Here is a 16536-nt window from a genome sequence, read left to right on the forward strand (position 1 = left end):
GTTCGAAAGTTGGAAACTGATTATCTTACATTAGAAGGCATTTTAAAAACATTGCTCTAAACCTCAGACTTTGGACCTACAAGCTGCAGCCATTGGATACTGATGAGTTAGTAATTCATAACAAAAAAGTTTTAGTCAAGAGCAAATATGCAATTTTAAGTACCAGGAACAAAAGCAGAACTTTTAGACATGCCTGTAGATTTAATTTACTGATAGAAAAGTGCTAAACATTCTCTGGCTTTAACTTGTCTTTTTGAAAAACAATCATTGTAAACTAAATAATTCTAGCTTTTAGTTTGGCAGATAAAATAAAACAAGACGTCACCCCCAAGTGGGCTATTTGGACAAGGGGTCTGTCTTTTTACAGACAAAACAGCCCAAATACTGTTTCTCAAGTGTCCTTCTTTGTTGCTGTGACAAATCTGCTGTTCTGTGCAAGTCAACAAACATTAGTCAACATGGCTCCTGTGTAAGTAACAGAGGGACATAATACTGGCTACATGTGTGAGGAAAAAAAATAATAACACTGTTCAATGGCACTTTTAACAGCACACAGGTCTTGCATAAGGCTGGAGGCATTGGGGTGGAGCAGGAAAAAAAGCCCCGATCCTTCACGTACAGTTTGACTTCATATATAAGCCGATAATACTGAAACACTCGCTGAGAACTAAAGTCAACCAAAATAAGGAGAAGCTTGGTAAGAACAGGCGCGTCTGTTTTGGATCCACAGCCGAGCCACGAGGTCGGAGTCTGCTTTTATGTCTTCACCTGGAGACTCCACCCGTTCGGGCAGTGCTGAGCAGCAAAACAAAGGCGCGCCATGCTGGCTTTGAGGTTGTGACTCTGCCTTCCCTGATAGGACAAATTTGGTTATGGCGTACAGAAGCCGCATTCTCATCCCGGACTCCCCATCCCACCCCCCAACCCTCCCCAAGAATACTTTGTTTTCCTTAAGGCTAACAGTCAAACTGAAATCAACAGTAATGCTAGCTAGCAAAGAGTAACACTAACACAAACAACATTTCGCTAGCTAGTGTACATATATAACACTGAAGGGCATACAATGCATGAGGCATGTATCCATAGGTAAACCAGGAATACTGTAGTGCAGAGGTTTTTGTTCGTAGAACTCAATAAAATACTGATTTTAGGAAACTTCATTGGCAATAAAAAGGTATAGAAATCTTTCTCATCTTTAAAGGTTAAAAGGTTTTCAAACAAGAACACGATTAGTTAACACTGATTGAATGAAAAGAAACAACAAAGCAACCTGGGATGTCTCAGTAACAAGTCTAATGAGTTGATGGGTGAGTTCTACTTTAAAATCTGTACTTCTATAAACAATTTTAAACACTGATATTTCATTTTCACAAAGAAAAAGTCACGTTTTTTCTTTTTTTCTATTTCTTTTTTTCTTTTTTCAAGTTCAGGCACACCTGGGTTTTTGTACACAGTAGTGGACCGTTAAGATCAGGCAACTGCCGTGACTTTCTTCTGATGGCAAGATGTGGTTTTTGTCTAAGATTACCCGACTTCAATAACCGACACACTCAAACTGTCCCGAAGAATATTCTTCCTTCATTTGGTGTCTGTCACCGCTTCCTCTGTTGTTTCGGTGTTTCCTGTCCCGTCCCTGATGCTGCTGTCTGTATTGACTTCACAGTCTGCCGCTTTCTCTGCATCCACACTTGCTGATTCCTCCTTTTCTTCGGTTCTTTCCTCCATCTCGGCGTCCTCCACGTGGTCATCTCCCAGCTCCACTTCTACTACGTCACAGGCAAACTCCTCCTGCTCCTTCTCTTTTTCAGTCTCTTCTTCTTCTGCTGTCGCCTCTTCCTCTGCTAATTCCTCTCCCTCTTCCTCCTCATCATCGTCGTCAAAGTTACCCTCGTAGATCTCGCACTCGCCGTCGTCCACCTGCACCACCCGTATGTCGTCCATGCAGATGGCCTCGTCTTCCTCTTCCTCACTCTCCCTCTCGTCTGAGTCCATTTGGGAGGGCGGGGTCGTGGTCCGGCTGTCTGACTGCAGTCTGCCGCTTGGGCTGCCGAGCTCTGACTGATCCCTGGGTGGCCCCGAGCCGGAGCCCGAGTTTGGCCCGTCCTTCTTGCAATAGGAGTAGCGGTGATTCATATGCTGGGAGTACGAGCCTGAGTGAGAGAAACGCTTCCCGCACTTGTCGCACTGGTAAGGTTTCTCACCGGAGTGCAGCCTCGAGTGTTCGATCAGGTGGTGTTTGTGTTTGAAAGCCTTCTTGCAGACGTTGCACTCGTGGGGTCGTTTTCCTGCAGATGAAACCAGAGCGAGTTAGAGAGGAACTGTGCTTAGCATAGAAAAGTATAGAAAAAAATATTCAAAGCAAGTGTTCCTTATTTTGGTTTGATTTGTTTTATTATTATTTATTATTTTGTTGTTTCACTGCCTGTGGCACGCTTTTATACTTGTAATGAAATGCACTATATAAATAAACATGCCCTGCCATCAATCAAGCTTGCGTGTTCATTCAAATAAACATAAGCAGGTTTGAACAATTCAAATATTACATAAATATAATTAAAATAGCATAAATAAATGAATGCGTTTGTAACTATAATAATTAGGTGATACAGAATAGAGATTTGTTACCGTAGCTAAACATCGGTCTCTTTGTCAGCATGAATATAACAATAAAGATTTCACACAAGTTTGTTTGTCCACTTCACTGTCCTTGTACCAGCAGCAGTGCAGGCCTATCTGAGGTTTACACTGGACAGGTAAATAAGACTGCAGCCGAATCACAGGTCTCTTTAACACAAACCCAGATGCATTAAAGGTACTCTGCAGTGAGGGAAGCAGACAGCTGCTGGCAGTGGCTGTCACTGCCATCAATCTCCAGATGCACTACAGATAAAGATTAACATGCATGACTAAATCTAGTTCATTTACATGATGAACCTAAGGGCTCATGTTAATTATATGCATTGTACCTTTAAATTAAAAACAGACAGAAACTGCTGCTTTATTTCCCAAACAACTGAATGTTTAACTTTAAGATTTACTAGCGCCAGTTCCAAAAATGTGAATATTTCTAGCATTTCTTCATTGGGAGCCATATTATACTAAATATCAGAGTTTGTTCTAGCAAAAACATTTTGGAAATACAACAAAACGCCTAAAGGCAAAACAATTAACTATGAAAAAATAACCTGATACTTTACAATCCATTGGGAGAATTACACAAATATATATATATATTTTTTTAATTTGCTCAAATCAGGGAATCAGAAGTTTAAATTGTTAAAAAGCAAAAAAAGCTTGGGAGCCAATGTTTGTTTTAAGTATTCAGAACTCTCAGCACCTGGAAAAGTAATTGCTGACATACCCATACAAAATGATCAAAGCCACACATTATCAGAGGCTTTTATGGAACAGACTTTAAAGTGTCTTTAGAGTATAGCATTTAATAGTTTTTAACATCCCCTGCCAAAAGAAAATCTCACTAACAAAGCTCATATGTTATAAGAGTACGGCAAATTTGAAGGATAAGGATGTTTTCTTTCTTTCTCTTTTCTTTCCTTTTTTTAAAGTGGATGTCAAGGCTGAACCAAAACACAGTAGTGCAGAGTAAAGATAACCGCTAACAGATTTGAATAAAACCACTGCCAATATGATGCTACCTGGAGCTACTAGGAAAATATCCTTTTTAATTCACCGCACGAGTTACGTGTCTATAAGCACTGATGACAACTGGGACATTTACAGGCCAGGTGTCCCATAAAAGTCTCAGAGTACCGCGTAGTTAACGAGGGATGATGTCACACGTAAAAACACAGCCTTCAAAAGTAGAACTCTTTTGAGAAGTAACAGAAATCCTGCTTAATAGACTAAAGCTGAAAAATTCACTTAAACAAGACGTACCTGTGTGTTCATATTTGTGCCTGAGCAGGGAGCTGCCCTTCTGGAAGACCTTGGAACAAAGATCACAGGGGTAGACGCCATTTTCTAGCCGCCGCTTCTTCATCGCCACGGCTGAATCTGAGTCGTTCTGCTCCTCCACTGTGGAAACACCCTCAGAGCTGCTCTCCAAACGCTTCTCCTGTTGTAAACAGAATTACAGTATGTCGGAGTCACATTATTTACTCTCCCATCCTTCCCTTCAGGAAAGCAATTTCACCATAAATATTGTGTGACAGGTATGTGAAGAGCTCATTCTTTGACTGAGTTGTTCTTGAAAATGTTTTCCTGAGAGCCTGCAGTGAAGCTCTTCACTTTAGAGGTAGATAATTCTCCTAGTGTGAATACTCTAACTTACTGAGAATTAAGCAGCAACAATCATGGGTGGAAATGTGAAGCTAAGACCCGAGTGCAAACATAAAAAATCCTCTAGGTGACACTATAGGCTGGCTACAAAAGCAAGTCGATACCTTAAGACTCACATTTAAAATGCATGTTTACAGCCCTGCACATATAACAGCCTCGTATTTGAGCTCTTTGGATAGTTTTTCCCTTCATAAGAACTCGTCCCCCCCTAACTCAATCATCTGGATAATCATTAAGGTTTAAAGATATAGATTAACTAATGCTGGATTAACTGAGCTGTCTCCCCTTTGCTAATTTAAGTCAATGGCTGCTTGGCCCTGAGCGTGGTTCTGTTGGAGATTTTTCCTCTTAAAAGGGAGTTTATCCCCTCCACTGTTGCCATGTGCTCACTCACAGGGGGTCGTTTGATTTTGGACATTTTCTCTCTATTATATTAGCGTCTTTACGTTACAAAATAAAGTGCCTTGAAGCGACTGCTGTTGTGATTTGGTGCTATATAAATAAAACTGAACTGAACTGGATAGTTCGACCCACATCTACTGATGAAATTCATGCTGCGGTGCACTGTCCAGATGGTTTCTATCAGCAGCTCCACAGACACGAGGTTTCATGTTTAAGTAAATTTGGTTTGAGGATATCGTATTACTCAAAGGCAGTTTGGGTGTTCTACAAAGTCATCACATGTAACGAGGACAGGATGTTATTGAAATGTTTAATGAGTTCACGGGGCTACTGCCATCGATTGAAACTGAGCTAATGGTATTGGTGAAGTAGATATGAACAGTTCAAGTTAATGGAATCAGAGAATTACCTAAAAACTAATGAGTCATTACTGGTAAAATAATGACTTCAGGTCATCGTAAGTGGCAACCGCAATGCTAACGATGTCTGGTACATTCTGACTCTGACTGGCTCCAGCTCAAGTAACTAATGTTTGTTGCCGTTTCTTATATAGCATATAATGGCTTCTTGCAGACTTTTATGACTGCTTTGTGGCTTGACTACCGATTCTCACTTTGACTGCTGAACTCAGCATGTCTCAGGCTTTTGGAATTTTCTATTTCTCTTGACGCACATTTCTTCAGTTTTTTTGTGTTGAAGGACTGACACTAACAGGATGCTTTTTATTTTGGGTTAACTCTGGTACTTTCCACAGCAAAATGCACCTAAAGGTAGCATGTTAGTCTTTCCAGTAATCTATAGATGCTTAGTTTGTAAGTAGTTTGTTTCAGTGTAAAAGGAAACAACCCTCACTCCCGGCAAAGAAACTTGATTAAAAAAAGAAATAGTCATTGCAATAATCAATTCTGGACTGGTCAAAAGTGAGAATTTTCTCCTTTTCTTAAATTTCCAGTTAAAGGGGAAAATTTTAGTTACATAAAACAAATAGTGCAGTGTCAAGTTAGGCCCTGGGAAAGTCGTATAGAAATTTGAAGAACTAACTAACCAATAAAAACTGCAAGCTGCAACAACAAGGTTTTTATACCTCTTCCACTTCAGTGTTTTTGGGGTTTTTTTGTAATTAAGACTTATGTATAGTCGACTCTCCAGGTACTGAATTTGTCTCGGTACAAATAGACACATACTCTTTGCTTCAGTACTTCAAAGTAGGCGTGCATGACAACCATTCACTTTAGGGAATCAAACAGAGCTCTAATTAGAAACCTCTTGCTAACTTTTTTTACATATAACTTTGTTATCACTCGCCGCAATGATCAGCTTCCCATTTATTCTGATGTTGGATGACAGACTACACAAGCAGCTATGTCTCGCTCTCAAAGTACTTTCATAATGTGACTTGAAAAGTTTCAGTTCTTTCTCAGTTATTCAGCACAAGCAAATTAATTCAAATCCATTCATTTGAGTTGCTAGTTCCTGGTGACTGGTGATCACACAGTGATCAAATAAAAGATATAAAACCTTTTATAATAAGAAAAAATAATCACATTGTATAAATAAAAAAGAAGTAACTGTTTTGCATTACTAACCTTATGACCATTGAGAACAACAGTCTTTGCTCCAGTGGCGTTGCCAGCTGTAGTGGCGTAGGTATATGTGAGCTGGGGGATGAGGATGGTGCGCTTCGTGGTGGTGTTGAGGCAGCCCTGACCAGCGATGGCAACTAAGGTAGGAAGCTGTGCGGCAGTGACGATGTTAACAGGTCTTCCGGTCTGAGGTGTGGTCACATAGATGGTTCGACCCTCGAGCTCCTCCTTCCTTAAGCAGGTCAGGTTCAGAGGCTGTTCTTGCTGCTTGGCGGGAGGTGTAGTCATTTTGTTTTCCGATTCTGTTGCGATCTGTTTAGGAAGAGAGAGGTCCAGAGGTTCCGCCTGGGAGTCAGAAGCTTCCGGGTCTTCTGGTTCACTTTTAACGATGACAAGGTCCTCGTTGTTGAGTGATTCAGAGTCTGATGGGGAGGCGCTGCGAGAGTCTGACGAGGCTTTGTTGGATACCTCCTTGATTGTATTGTCTTCTTCTTCCTTTTCATTCTGATTCACAGTGACCTCTGAGCTGGAATTTGTGGCTTCAGTGTCTTTAGAAACTGCGGTTGCATCATTGTGGCGCTTGCTCACACTTTTCCCCGAGTTCATCTTCATAAACCACTTTCTAACCACATCCACTGGGATACTGACAGACTCTGAGATCTTTGTCAGCTCCTCATCACTGGGATTGGCATTGGAGGCAAAGTATGTCTTAAGAAGTGAGAGGAGATCGACGACAGGCGGCTCCTCCAGGGTCACCCCTGCCTCGTTTAGCAAGGCGGCGAAAGACGGGTCCAAAGCAGCAGAGTCGACGGCCTCTCCGTTGGCTGCTTTGCGATGCTGGAGGAGATGCAGCGCCTCCAGATTGTCAGGACAGTCATCGCAAAGTAAACATGTACTGGTGCTGTTGGGCTTTGGCTTCTGAGCTGCTTCTGAAGTTTTATCGGTTGCCTTTTCTGTCTGCGTGGATGCCTCCTTCTCCACATCTGCGATGGGGACTGTTTCCGGTTCTTTCTTGATAATCGTAAGGTCGGCCGCCTCTTGGGTTTGGGGTTTAGTTGTTGTGGTTGGAGTGGGAGCTGCAGCATCCACAGTCGTGATAGTGGGAGGCAGAGTAGGGTTATTTTTGACAACAAGCGGTGTAGGCTGGGCGGTGGCAGTTGTGGCAGCAGCAGGGCTAATGCTGTAGTTGATGATGATCTTCGTGGTACCGTCGTGATCCACGAAGGCAGGAAGGCTGATGATCTGTTGCTGCGGCTGCTGGACCACAATTCCCTGCTTCCCCTGCGTCACCACCCCATTGGCTGAACCCAGCACCTGCCTGAGCACATTTCCATCCATCGCCACCTTGAGCACATTCTGCAAGTCATTAAGATTGATACTGATGGGTGACATCAGACCTACTGTTGGTACAACCATAGCCACACCCTGAGGCAGGGTTGCAGCTGGGACCACAATCGGCTGTGCTGTTCCTCCGTTCACCACGCCGTTACTGCCGGCTGAAGTTGCCGGTGCCGCCGTCACAGGCTTGCACTCAATTTCCACAGGTTCTGATTTGATCTGGGTGACAGGCAGCTGCTCCTGGAGGGGTTTGCTTTCAGTCTTGTCTTTAAGAACCACACGAGCTGGAGCGATCACAACAGGTCTCGTCTGTGCAGGGGCTGGGGGGGACTTAATCGATGTTCGAGCAACACCGTTGGGGGGTGTAGCACCCACACACTTTTTGCTACTGATGTGCGAGCTGTAGGAGCCTGAGTGGGAGAACCGCTTCTTGCAGTTTGAGCATTCGTATGGTTTCTCACCTAAAAGTATCAGAGAGCGAGAAAGAAATGACAAAACTTTCAAAGAGAAGATTCGAAACATGAAAAACCAAAAACAATTCAAATTTTTAGTAACTTATTTTGAAAAGTGTTGGGATTTGATACTGAGCCCAACTTACAGAATTGACAAATTGATTCATTACAGCAGAAAAACAGAGTTTGGTCACTCCGGCCATAAAACCATTTAAAAATACTTGTTATATGTAAAGGGTATTAACTTCCTTCTTTAAGGAAAGCAGGGCATTTAAACTTCCTTTGGTATGGCAACTGGAGTGGACACCCATTACCAACCTGTAGCAAAAGATGATGCAGTAGGTCAGTGCAACCTTCATTTAACTAGATCAATTCATCAAAACACATTCCTATGTTCCCTTTTGAAGAAACAGGGATGGGGTAAAAAGCGTTAAACAGCAGCACAGATTCAAAAAAGCTTTAAAGCCCCCGACTGATAAAACAAGCACTTTTATGAGACTTTATTAAAAAAAATGTACTGACCAATTTTGCACTAGAGGCCTCATGATGTCATATTTGGACAAACTGCATTAGTGTGTCTACAGCAGGGATGCCAAACTCATCGAGGCCCACACACAGCCCACTCTGATCTTAAGTGGGCCGGACGAGTGAAACGTCACTTTCTGTCAATGTAAAGACGTTTAACTACACATGTAACCCCTGAGATATCTTAATATAAGATAAAGAAGTGCAATTTTAACACCACTTCTCAGTTTTTCTACACAATGAAATTCACTGCCCAGGCTGTCCTGTATTTATAAAACATAAAGATTTGGTTGATTGATGAAAATGGTCTTTTTTTAAACTAAATTTTTCTGTAATTTAACTGTTTAACTCTTACTTAAATATTTTCTTTGTAGTATATATGGCTGTGGGGGAACTTTATCAGCAGGGAAAGCTGTAAAACTTGTTTGTCCTCCTACATGTTTTCCAAAGCCGTCCAGCAGCCCATTCTGAGCCAATTCTGGCATCCAGGCCTTATGTTATTGACATAGCTTACCAAGTGCACTAAGGAAATGCTCTATATTAACCAGCTTTAATGGAACACCTGAAATCTGGTGTCCATTAACATACACGGTGCCAATTAAATACACGAACGAAAAAACAACCTAAAATTTTCAGTCGGTTAATGTGTACATTTAATGAAAATTATTAGTCAGTTGTAAATGCAGTAATTGCAGACAAATGTTCGATGATTAGAGGCCTGCAGTTTGGAACAGCTACACAGGTTGTAGCAGACTGTGCATGTGTGCAGCAGCTCACCGCTGTGAATGCGCAGGTGCTCCTTCAGGTGGTGTTTGTATTTGAAGGCCTTGGAACACTCGGTACACTTGAACTTGCGAGTTCCACCTGTTCCTACCGATCCTCCTGTTGACTGCGAAACGTGACGCTGAGTCAGAAAAGAAGAAGGTCTCTATTATTTTTCTGTGTCGTTCAGTTCTTTTAATATCAGATGAATATTTCATAGGAATTCTGTGTGAAAGCTTTAACATTTTTGAAAACTGTAGCTCGAAGGTTTGAAAGGAGCACTGGGGACGTGTTTTTGCTTACATAACAGACCGAATCTCATGCATAATAAATCAAAGTGCACAAAATTTTAAAACCGAAAAAGAAATATCAGTGAATTAAAGTTGAACAACATGACAAAATGTTCATCCTAGTGATCCTGAGGCAGAGATTTGAGTCTGGGTAACAGTTTCACGTATCAGACCTGATTTCGCTCTTAGTTTGGCGCATTGCGTCTTCGGTTCTCATGCTAAGAGGTGTTACCTGCTCTCTGGAGCCCCTGTGGTGGCTCATGTGCCTCTCCAGCTGCGAGCGATAGGTAAAGGTGTAGCTGCAGTGCGAGCAGCTGTAGTTATCCTCACTGGTCTCGTGGCGATACTTGATGTGTTCCTTCAGTGAGGCGTTGCGTTTGTAGCCCCGGGAGCAGTAGGGGCAAGTGTGCAACTGGGAAAAAGAATCAGGTGTTCCTGTGGTGGAAGAAAAAGGGAAACGTGGATGATAGATGATGATTTTTTTTTTTCTTACACTTCATATGAAGAGCATGTCGGACAGTCTAACAGCTCCTCCTCCTCCTACACCTTTCTGATGTTGGTTAGCTCATTTCCTTAACTTTGCTCTCCAGCATCCACAACTCTCCATACAGTAACTAGCCAGCTGGATGGAAGGAAAAAGTGACATTCCTGTGCATCTACCTCTGGTTTTCCCAAACATTTTTTGTGTTAAGTCCAACACATAAGCTAAATATTTTGGATATAAACAACATAGTTTCCCCACTCTCTCTATGAAGGCCTGAGAATAACCTGCCCTTCATAAAACCTCTCTAGACTGTATAAGTTTTACTATTGTCTTTGCCCTTAAATCTTCCTTAAAGCTATAACAAGCCAGCTACTGTTATTATTTCAGCATTTATGCCTTTCTCGTGCTCCAGAACATTCAGAGCTTCCTCCAAGTAAGTAATGTTCTTTGACCTGTGCTATCTCAACTTTATCCTCAACTTCACCAGCTGCTAGTGGAGCACTCAACACTTGAGTTTAGTGGTTATACTTTGGAGTTTGAACCTTAGTGTCTCAACTGTAAATGGCAGATTTGTGTGACAATATCTCACTTTTCTGATTGTATCTTTTATTATAACCTCAGAGGTCCATTATCAAGAAAATGTGTTCTGAGATCTTCAGTGTTTGAAATAAAAGCTCTGAAAATGCAGCCGTTTGTTATCCACCCCAACAACTAGTTTACCTGTCAGCTTTTCAAACAATTCACAATCCCACTTATTTACTGCTCACTTCTGAAGTAAGTACTAAGCTGAGTATAGCATGCTATGAACTCCAGAATGCTGAGCAGGAAGAAGTTGGAAATTTGTAGTGCTTGACATCAAAGAATTTGAAATTTTGACACAGCAATAGTAATACCTGAACATCTGCATCATGACATTCAGTATAATATGTGATGTTGGCGTGTTACCGTTTTCATCGGCTCCTCCCGTCTCTGTCGGACTCTGCTCGTCCTCGGGGGCTTCAGGATAGATGATGGCTGTGTCTCCCTGCTGGAGAATCTCCTCCACTAGAGCATCCTTCTCCACCTCCTCTTCTTCCTCTGATGCACACTCCTCCTTCACTAAAAACACAAATGCACAAAGGTTAGTGTTGCTGTATACAAAGAACCCAATTATCCACCACGGACAGCACTACAGATACAGACAGACTGAATGACTTTGTGTTTAAATCATTTTAAACGACTTATTTTCTCTGTGAGGAATCCCTTCTATGAGCTAATGCTTGAAGTACCACCACTAGAGGGCGCCATATAACTTGTAAATGATTTGATAACGGGCTCATCACTTGAGCTATCGTTGTGCACTTTGTATTCTCAAAAAACATTTGTTGGGCAATTTAAAAATGGCATAGCTGCCGAACATTATTCTTAAAGAAACCTGGACTAGTTCTGCTAACAATGTTCAGAGATCCCTAAAATCAGAAGATTCTGAATTTGGGAAGTTGTAGCTACAATGCTGTGGAAAACTATGGAGCAGCTTGTTTTAGCAGCAGTAACTTGAAGGGATCATTTATTGTATGACTTTATCAGTCTCTCCCGTCATTGTGGAGGAATTTGGGCCCACTCTTTTTTACAACATTCCTTCAGTTCATTGAGGTTTGTGGGCATTTGTTTATGCACAGGTCTCATAAGTTCCTGCTACATCATTCAGGTTGAGTTTTGAGTCCCTTGATTCTTTTCTTTTTCAGCCATTACGATGTAGTGTACATAAGACCATCCTGTTGCATGACCCAGTTTCATCCAAGCTTTAGCTGCTGGACAGAGCTCACATTTGGCTCTAGAATTCTTTGGTACACAGAGTTGACTCAATGACTGCTGGGGCTGAAGTCCCGTGGCTGTAAAACCACCCTAAATGATCACCACTGTGTTTGACAGTTGGTATGAGATGTTTGTGCTGATATGCTGTGTTTGACTTTCATCAATGTGGCACTGTACATTCAGGCCAAATATCTCCATCTTGGGCTTGTATATCCAAAGGACACTGTTCCAGGAGTGGTCTGTTCACATGCAACTTTGCAAACGTAAACGAGAAGGGGATGGCTTTCTCTTGGCAAACCTCCAAAAAAGCATACACATTCATGTTTCTCTAACCGTACAGTCAAGAACTTTGCAGACCTCAGTTAGCATGGTTGATGTCAATGTCTGCCACATAGCTCTTGGGCTTTTTGCTGTTTATTTGCATCTTGACATTGGCATGAATTTGCTTCAGACCAGCAAACTGCTAAAACATCTGCTTGTATCCAAAGTGGTCACACTTGCTGATGATCCGTTAATCAAGAGCATTTGATTAGAAGCACTTGATAGCTTCTTACCCTCCTAATTAATATAGAAGCAGTAAGGACATAATTAGAAAGCTCTGACGTGAGTATGCAGACCAGTGAAAAACTGAGCCACGCGACTGTAATGCTGACCAAACATACAGCATGAACCTCTGTAAATGTTATCATATTTAAATATTGGAAAAATAAACACATTTGAAGTAATTAGAATTAACACTCTACTACAAAGTCCCAGCACATACTGTTCGCTAAGATGAAATAAAATTAAACCTTATTATACTGAACTTTTAAAAATTAATTTGGAGCCAAATATTAGACAGACCAAACCGTACTGTGATGCTGTACTGTCATGTTACTTAGGACAATATTAAAAACAGAAACCCTTGCTTCCTACATACCTGCTAATATTCATACATCTTTAATCATCTATAGCTACAGCCAGCTGAACTGTTAGCGATGTTTGAGTTAGGGCTGAACGATTATGGAAAATAATCTAATTGCGATTTTTTGCCCCAATATTGCGATTGCGATGCGATATGCGATTATTTTTTAAGGTCTTTGTCTTCTGTATTATTAAACAAAGACAAGCAATACATCATATAGTATGGCCAATACTATATTACATTAATTTTAAACTGTTCTTTCCTGGAAGACAGACCTCTGTTATGATGACATGAGGTGATGCATGAATTGATGACTGACATTTTTATTTAACTTCTTCAATCACAACAGTATATTTGAACATACACAATAGTTTATTTTTAGCTTACAAACATCTGAGCATAAAGTGCTGACAAGGAACCCTGGTGTAAACATTAAAATGAAAGTCAGTACAATGTGCAGATTGCAGAAATATACATAAAAAAAATCAGTGGCTTTACCACACTCAGTTTTTCGACATCTGTGAACTACTAGACAGTCATTCAATTAAAAAATAATATTAAATAAATAAAACTAAGAAATAAAAAATACACACATCTTACTGATCTCTGCAGTCAGTAACATTACACATAAAGTGCAAACATAATAGCAATTGTATAAACACACACACAAACACGCCTTTAAAGTTTAAAGGCGTGAAATTGGACGGTCTAGTTCTGATTAGCGTCACCGCTGTCTCGGTGGAGTTTAATAAACTCGGCCGTCTGCTTCTTGCTATCTAAAATATAACCAGACACTGGCGTAAATTCTCGACTGTCTCATACTTCTGTTTAATAAGTTTTCTGTTTGACGTTTAGTCAGCTGTGTGAAAACCAAGGAGGAACCCACCCGGGGGATTAATAAAGTTTTATTTTATCTAATCTAATAACTTTAATCTCAGCCAAACCGATTTACTCACGAACAAACAAAACACTGAAAAAAGCCCAACAATAACATTTTTAGGTTGTCTAAGTGACTTATATATTACGTTTAACCCGAGCAGCGAAACTCCGCGGTGATCTGAAAATGATGTGCCGGGAGTTGTGCCGTTCTCGGCCGCATCAGTAACCCTCGAGCTCCCGGCTAGCTGTCGAGCTGGTGGGTAGCAGACGCCTCTGAAAACGTCGAAGCACTTTTGCAAATATGGGATATCTTGATAAACCGAGCAGATATTTGATGTTTACACAACTACTTTCTCGCCTGAAAATATGTTAAAAGTTTATTTTGTGACCCAGAAAGATTAGTATGAGTAATTTTAAAACTTAGTAGCGGCCGCCATTGCTGGAAACTGGAGTTTGGCTGGGCCGCGCTATGAATTCTGGGATATGGTAGTAATTTGGACAGCCTTATAATCGCAGTATAATCGCAGCCTTTACGGTTAGAAAATTGCACTTGATCATGTCGCGATATTATCGCAAATGCGATATATCGTTCAGCCCTAGTTTGAGTTCACTTGGAACAGCTGGTTTGCTGCACAGACACAGACAGTATGTTTCCCTGCAACCATAATGAGCCTTACAAAGAATAATTACAGCCCTGGGCGTGATTCAAACGTGGCACTTCAGAGGGAAATGAGTCAGGGACGTAACAGTGGCACCACACTGACAGTCTGTCCTCTACCCAAACACTCCCTCTCATTAAACCAAACACACTCCTCTATTCAAATTAACCTTAAGTAGCCGACATGGAACAAAACAGATAGCAATGAATATGCTCAGGCAAACTTGGCATCTACAAGTGCTTCAAAAAAGCACTGCGTGCAATTTTATATCAAATGCATTTTGAAAAGATGGTGACCTGAATGCAAGTAATAATTTGCTGTTACCTGTTACTTCAAATGTTTGCAGAGCACCATCAAAGAAATGGCAAAGAAGGCCAAGCCACTTAATTGAAGAAATCAGTTTAGGATCAAAGGCTTCCTCATTCCTATTTTTTTTGCCTTTTTTTCTTAAATATGCGAAGACTGTGACGCATTTTCCAACACTCGTCTTATTTTTTCCATCCACGATCATTCACAGCATACAGTTAAACTAGACAGCCATGCAGATAACACTTCAGACTGCAGAAGAAACAGAGTAACACTGCACCGCCTGTTTATAACACAAGGTCCCCGTTAAGTAATTGAAGTCTCAACACCAATCTGAGATAATGCTGATGGCATGATTTATTTTTCCACTAACCCCCAGCCCCATCTGATTTACTTGTTCAAGTACACTAAACTCCTCTGTAAAACTGGTAGAGTGGTGAAAGTGAGTCTAATGTTAAGGCATGCATAATAAGCAGATTATCTACTCATTTAAATAGCCAGTTGTTTGATTCCTGACTTCTACAGTCAGCATGTAGAATAACTTTAGGCAAGATACAAATGCATGAATGTGTGTGGCTGAATATTCCTTTGAGCAGTGCACTGATAAATGGATGCATAGTATATACTGTACAGTATACAGTGATTTTCTTTATTTTAGAGCTCAGTCAGGGTTTTATTCTTGATTTTTTGCAGTTACAGCATTTTTTGTGTGCACATTGCTCTAAGCAGGATTTCATCCCTCTGAGACAAAGACTCTTGCCGCTCTTCCCTTGATCAGATCGGATGCTGTGCTAAGTGCAAATATCATAACAAGTGTAGAAGAGGAACTTAGGCAGAGCGCTTGCTTCACTTTCTGAGTATAAAAACACTGATAAGAGAAAGCAGTGAGGTGAAACTGTGACCAGTGTTGTCATGGTGCTCAAGTATTTTAAATGCAGGCAGAATCAGCAGGAAAGGCCACGCCTCTTCCTGCTGAGCCGTGTCAGGGACAGGTGCAGCTGCGTGTGTGTGTAGTCAGCAGGATCTGCAATCACAGAACCAGTCATAAAAAGAAAAAGAAAGGAGGGGTCTATGCTGAACTGTGTGTGTGTGTGTACGCCTTTATAAAGAATAGGCGGGCCCAGGCCGAGCCCTGTTAAGCCTCATATTAAACACACAGATCTTTACTTCCCATGATCTCATCCAAAAGCTTTCCAAATCTCTTTTCCCCCTCTGAGACTCGCTCATCTACCCTTCAAGCTTCCTTCCCCACCTCTCTTTGCTCATTCCTTTCTCTTATAGCCTCTTATATCGTCATTTTCTCCTTATCTTAGTCCTTCCTTCAGTTTATTTATGTAGCTCACTAACATGTACAGCATTCAGCATCGTCTGTCTTTAAACTCTTCAATGAAAAAAGGGAAAAACTTCACTCCTCGAAAAAAAAGAAACCTCAACTAAAAGGAAAACATGAAAAAGACTTCAAGAAGAGCAGAGCAGAGGAGTCTCTTAAATCCGTTCTAGAATATGCCCTCACTAAGCAAGCTAAAAACACATTTTGGCCCCCTGGCATTTGAAAGCCGAGCTCTTTGAAAACAGTCTCCATTTAGGAAAGTGCAGGGATGAATGTGAAAATGCTGACCTTGACTGACTGCAGACCTTTGTGTCAGTAAAATCAAGGACACAGGTCGACTCTGACTCTGATTTTAAACATAAATACTTCTAGTTACACAATGCAGCTCCATTAAGCCATTTCCATGATGATTTTGGGGGCTTTTACTATAATACTGTGTCAAGGTTGACTGCAACAGCTGACGAGTTCCTGCCGATTAATGTGTCGTATTCATCAGATGCAATTCACAGTTTTCTAATTGTTCAACTAT

At 41.1% G+C, this 16536-nt stretch overlaps 1 protein-coding gene across 3 annotated transcripts in view; it reads right to left on the reverse strand.

Annotated features, from left to right (window-relative positions):
* Positions 1 to 923: 923 nt before the first annotated feature.
* LOC146553163 (zinc finger E-box-binding homeobox 1-like) overlaps positions 924 to 16536 on the reverse strand; it is a 76063-nt gene continuing 60450 nt past the window's right edge. For 2 of the 3 annotated variants that reach the window (XM_085256102.1, XM_085256104.1), the window contains exons 3-8: positions 11081 to 11233; positions 9884 to 10086; positions 9377 to 9503; positions 6288 to 8083; positions 3898 to 4075; positions 924 to 2285 (exon numbers count right to left, since the gene is read on the reverse strand). In XM_085256102.1, the coding sequence (XP_085112228.1) occupies positions 1579 to 2285; positions 3898 to 4075; positions 6288 to 8083; positions 9377 to 9503; positions 9884 to 10086; positions 11081 to 11233 (3164 nt within the window). In that variant the 3' untranslated portion in view covers positions 924 to 1578. The remainder of the gene's footprint in view (positions 2286 to 3897; positions 4076 to 6287; positions 8084 to 9376; positions 9504 to 9883; positions 10087 to 11080; positions 11234 to 16536) is intronic. The other variant, XM_085256103.1, reaches the window with a different exon arrangement.

This window comes from Mchenga conophoros, linkage group LG18 (assembly GCF_057382185.1).
Source record: "Mchenga conophoros isolate Kocher_MC1m ecotype Shallow Benthic linkage group LG18, M_conophoros_male_GT1.1, whole genome shotgun sequence".
NCBI classification, from domain to species: domain Eukaryota; kingdom Metazoa; phylum Chordata; class Actinopteri; order Cichliformes; family Cichlidae; genus Mchenga; species Mchenga conophoros.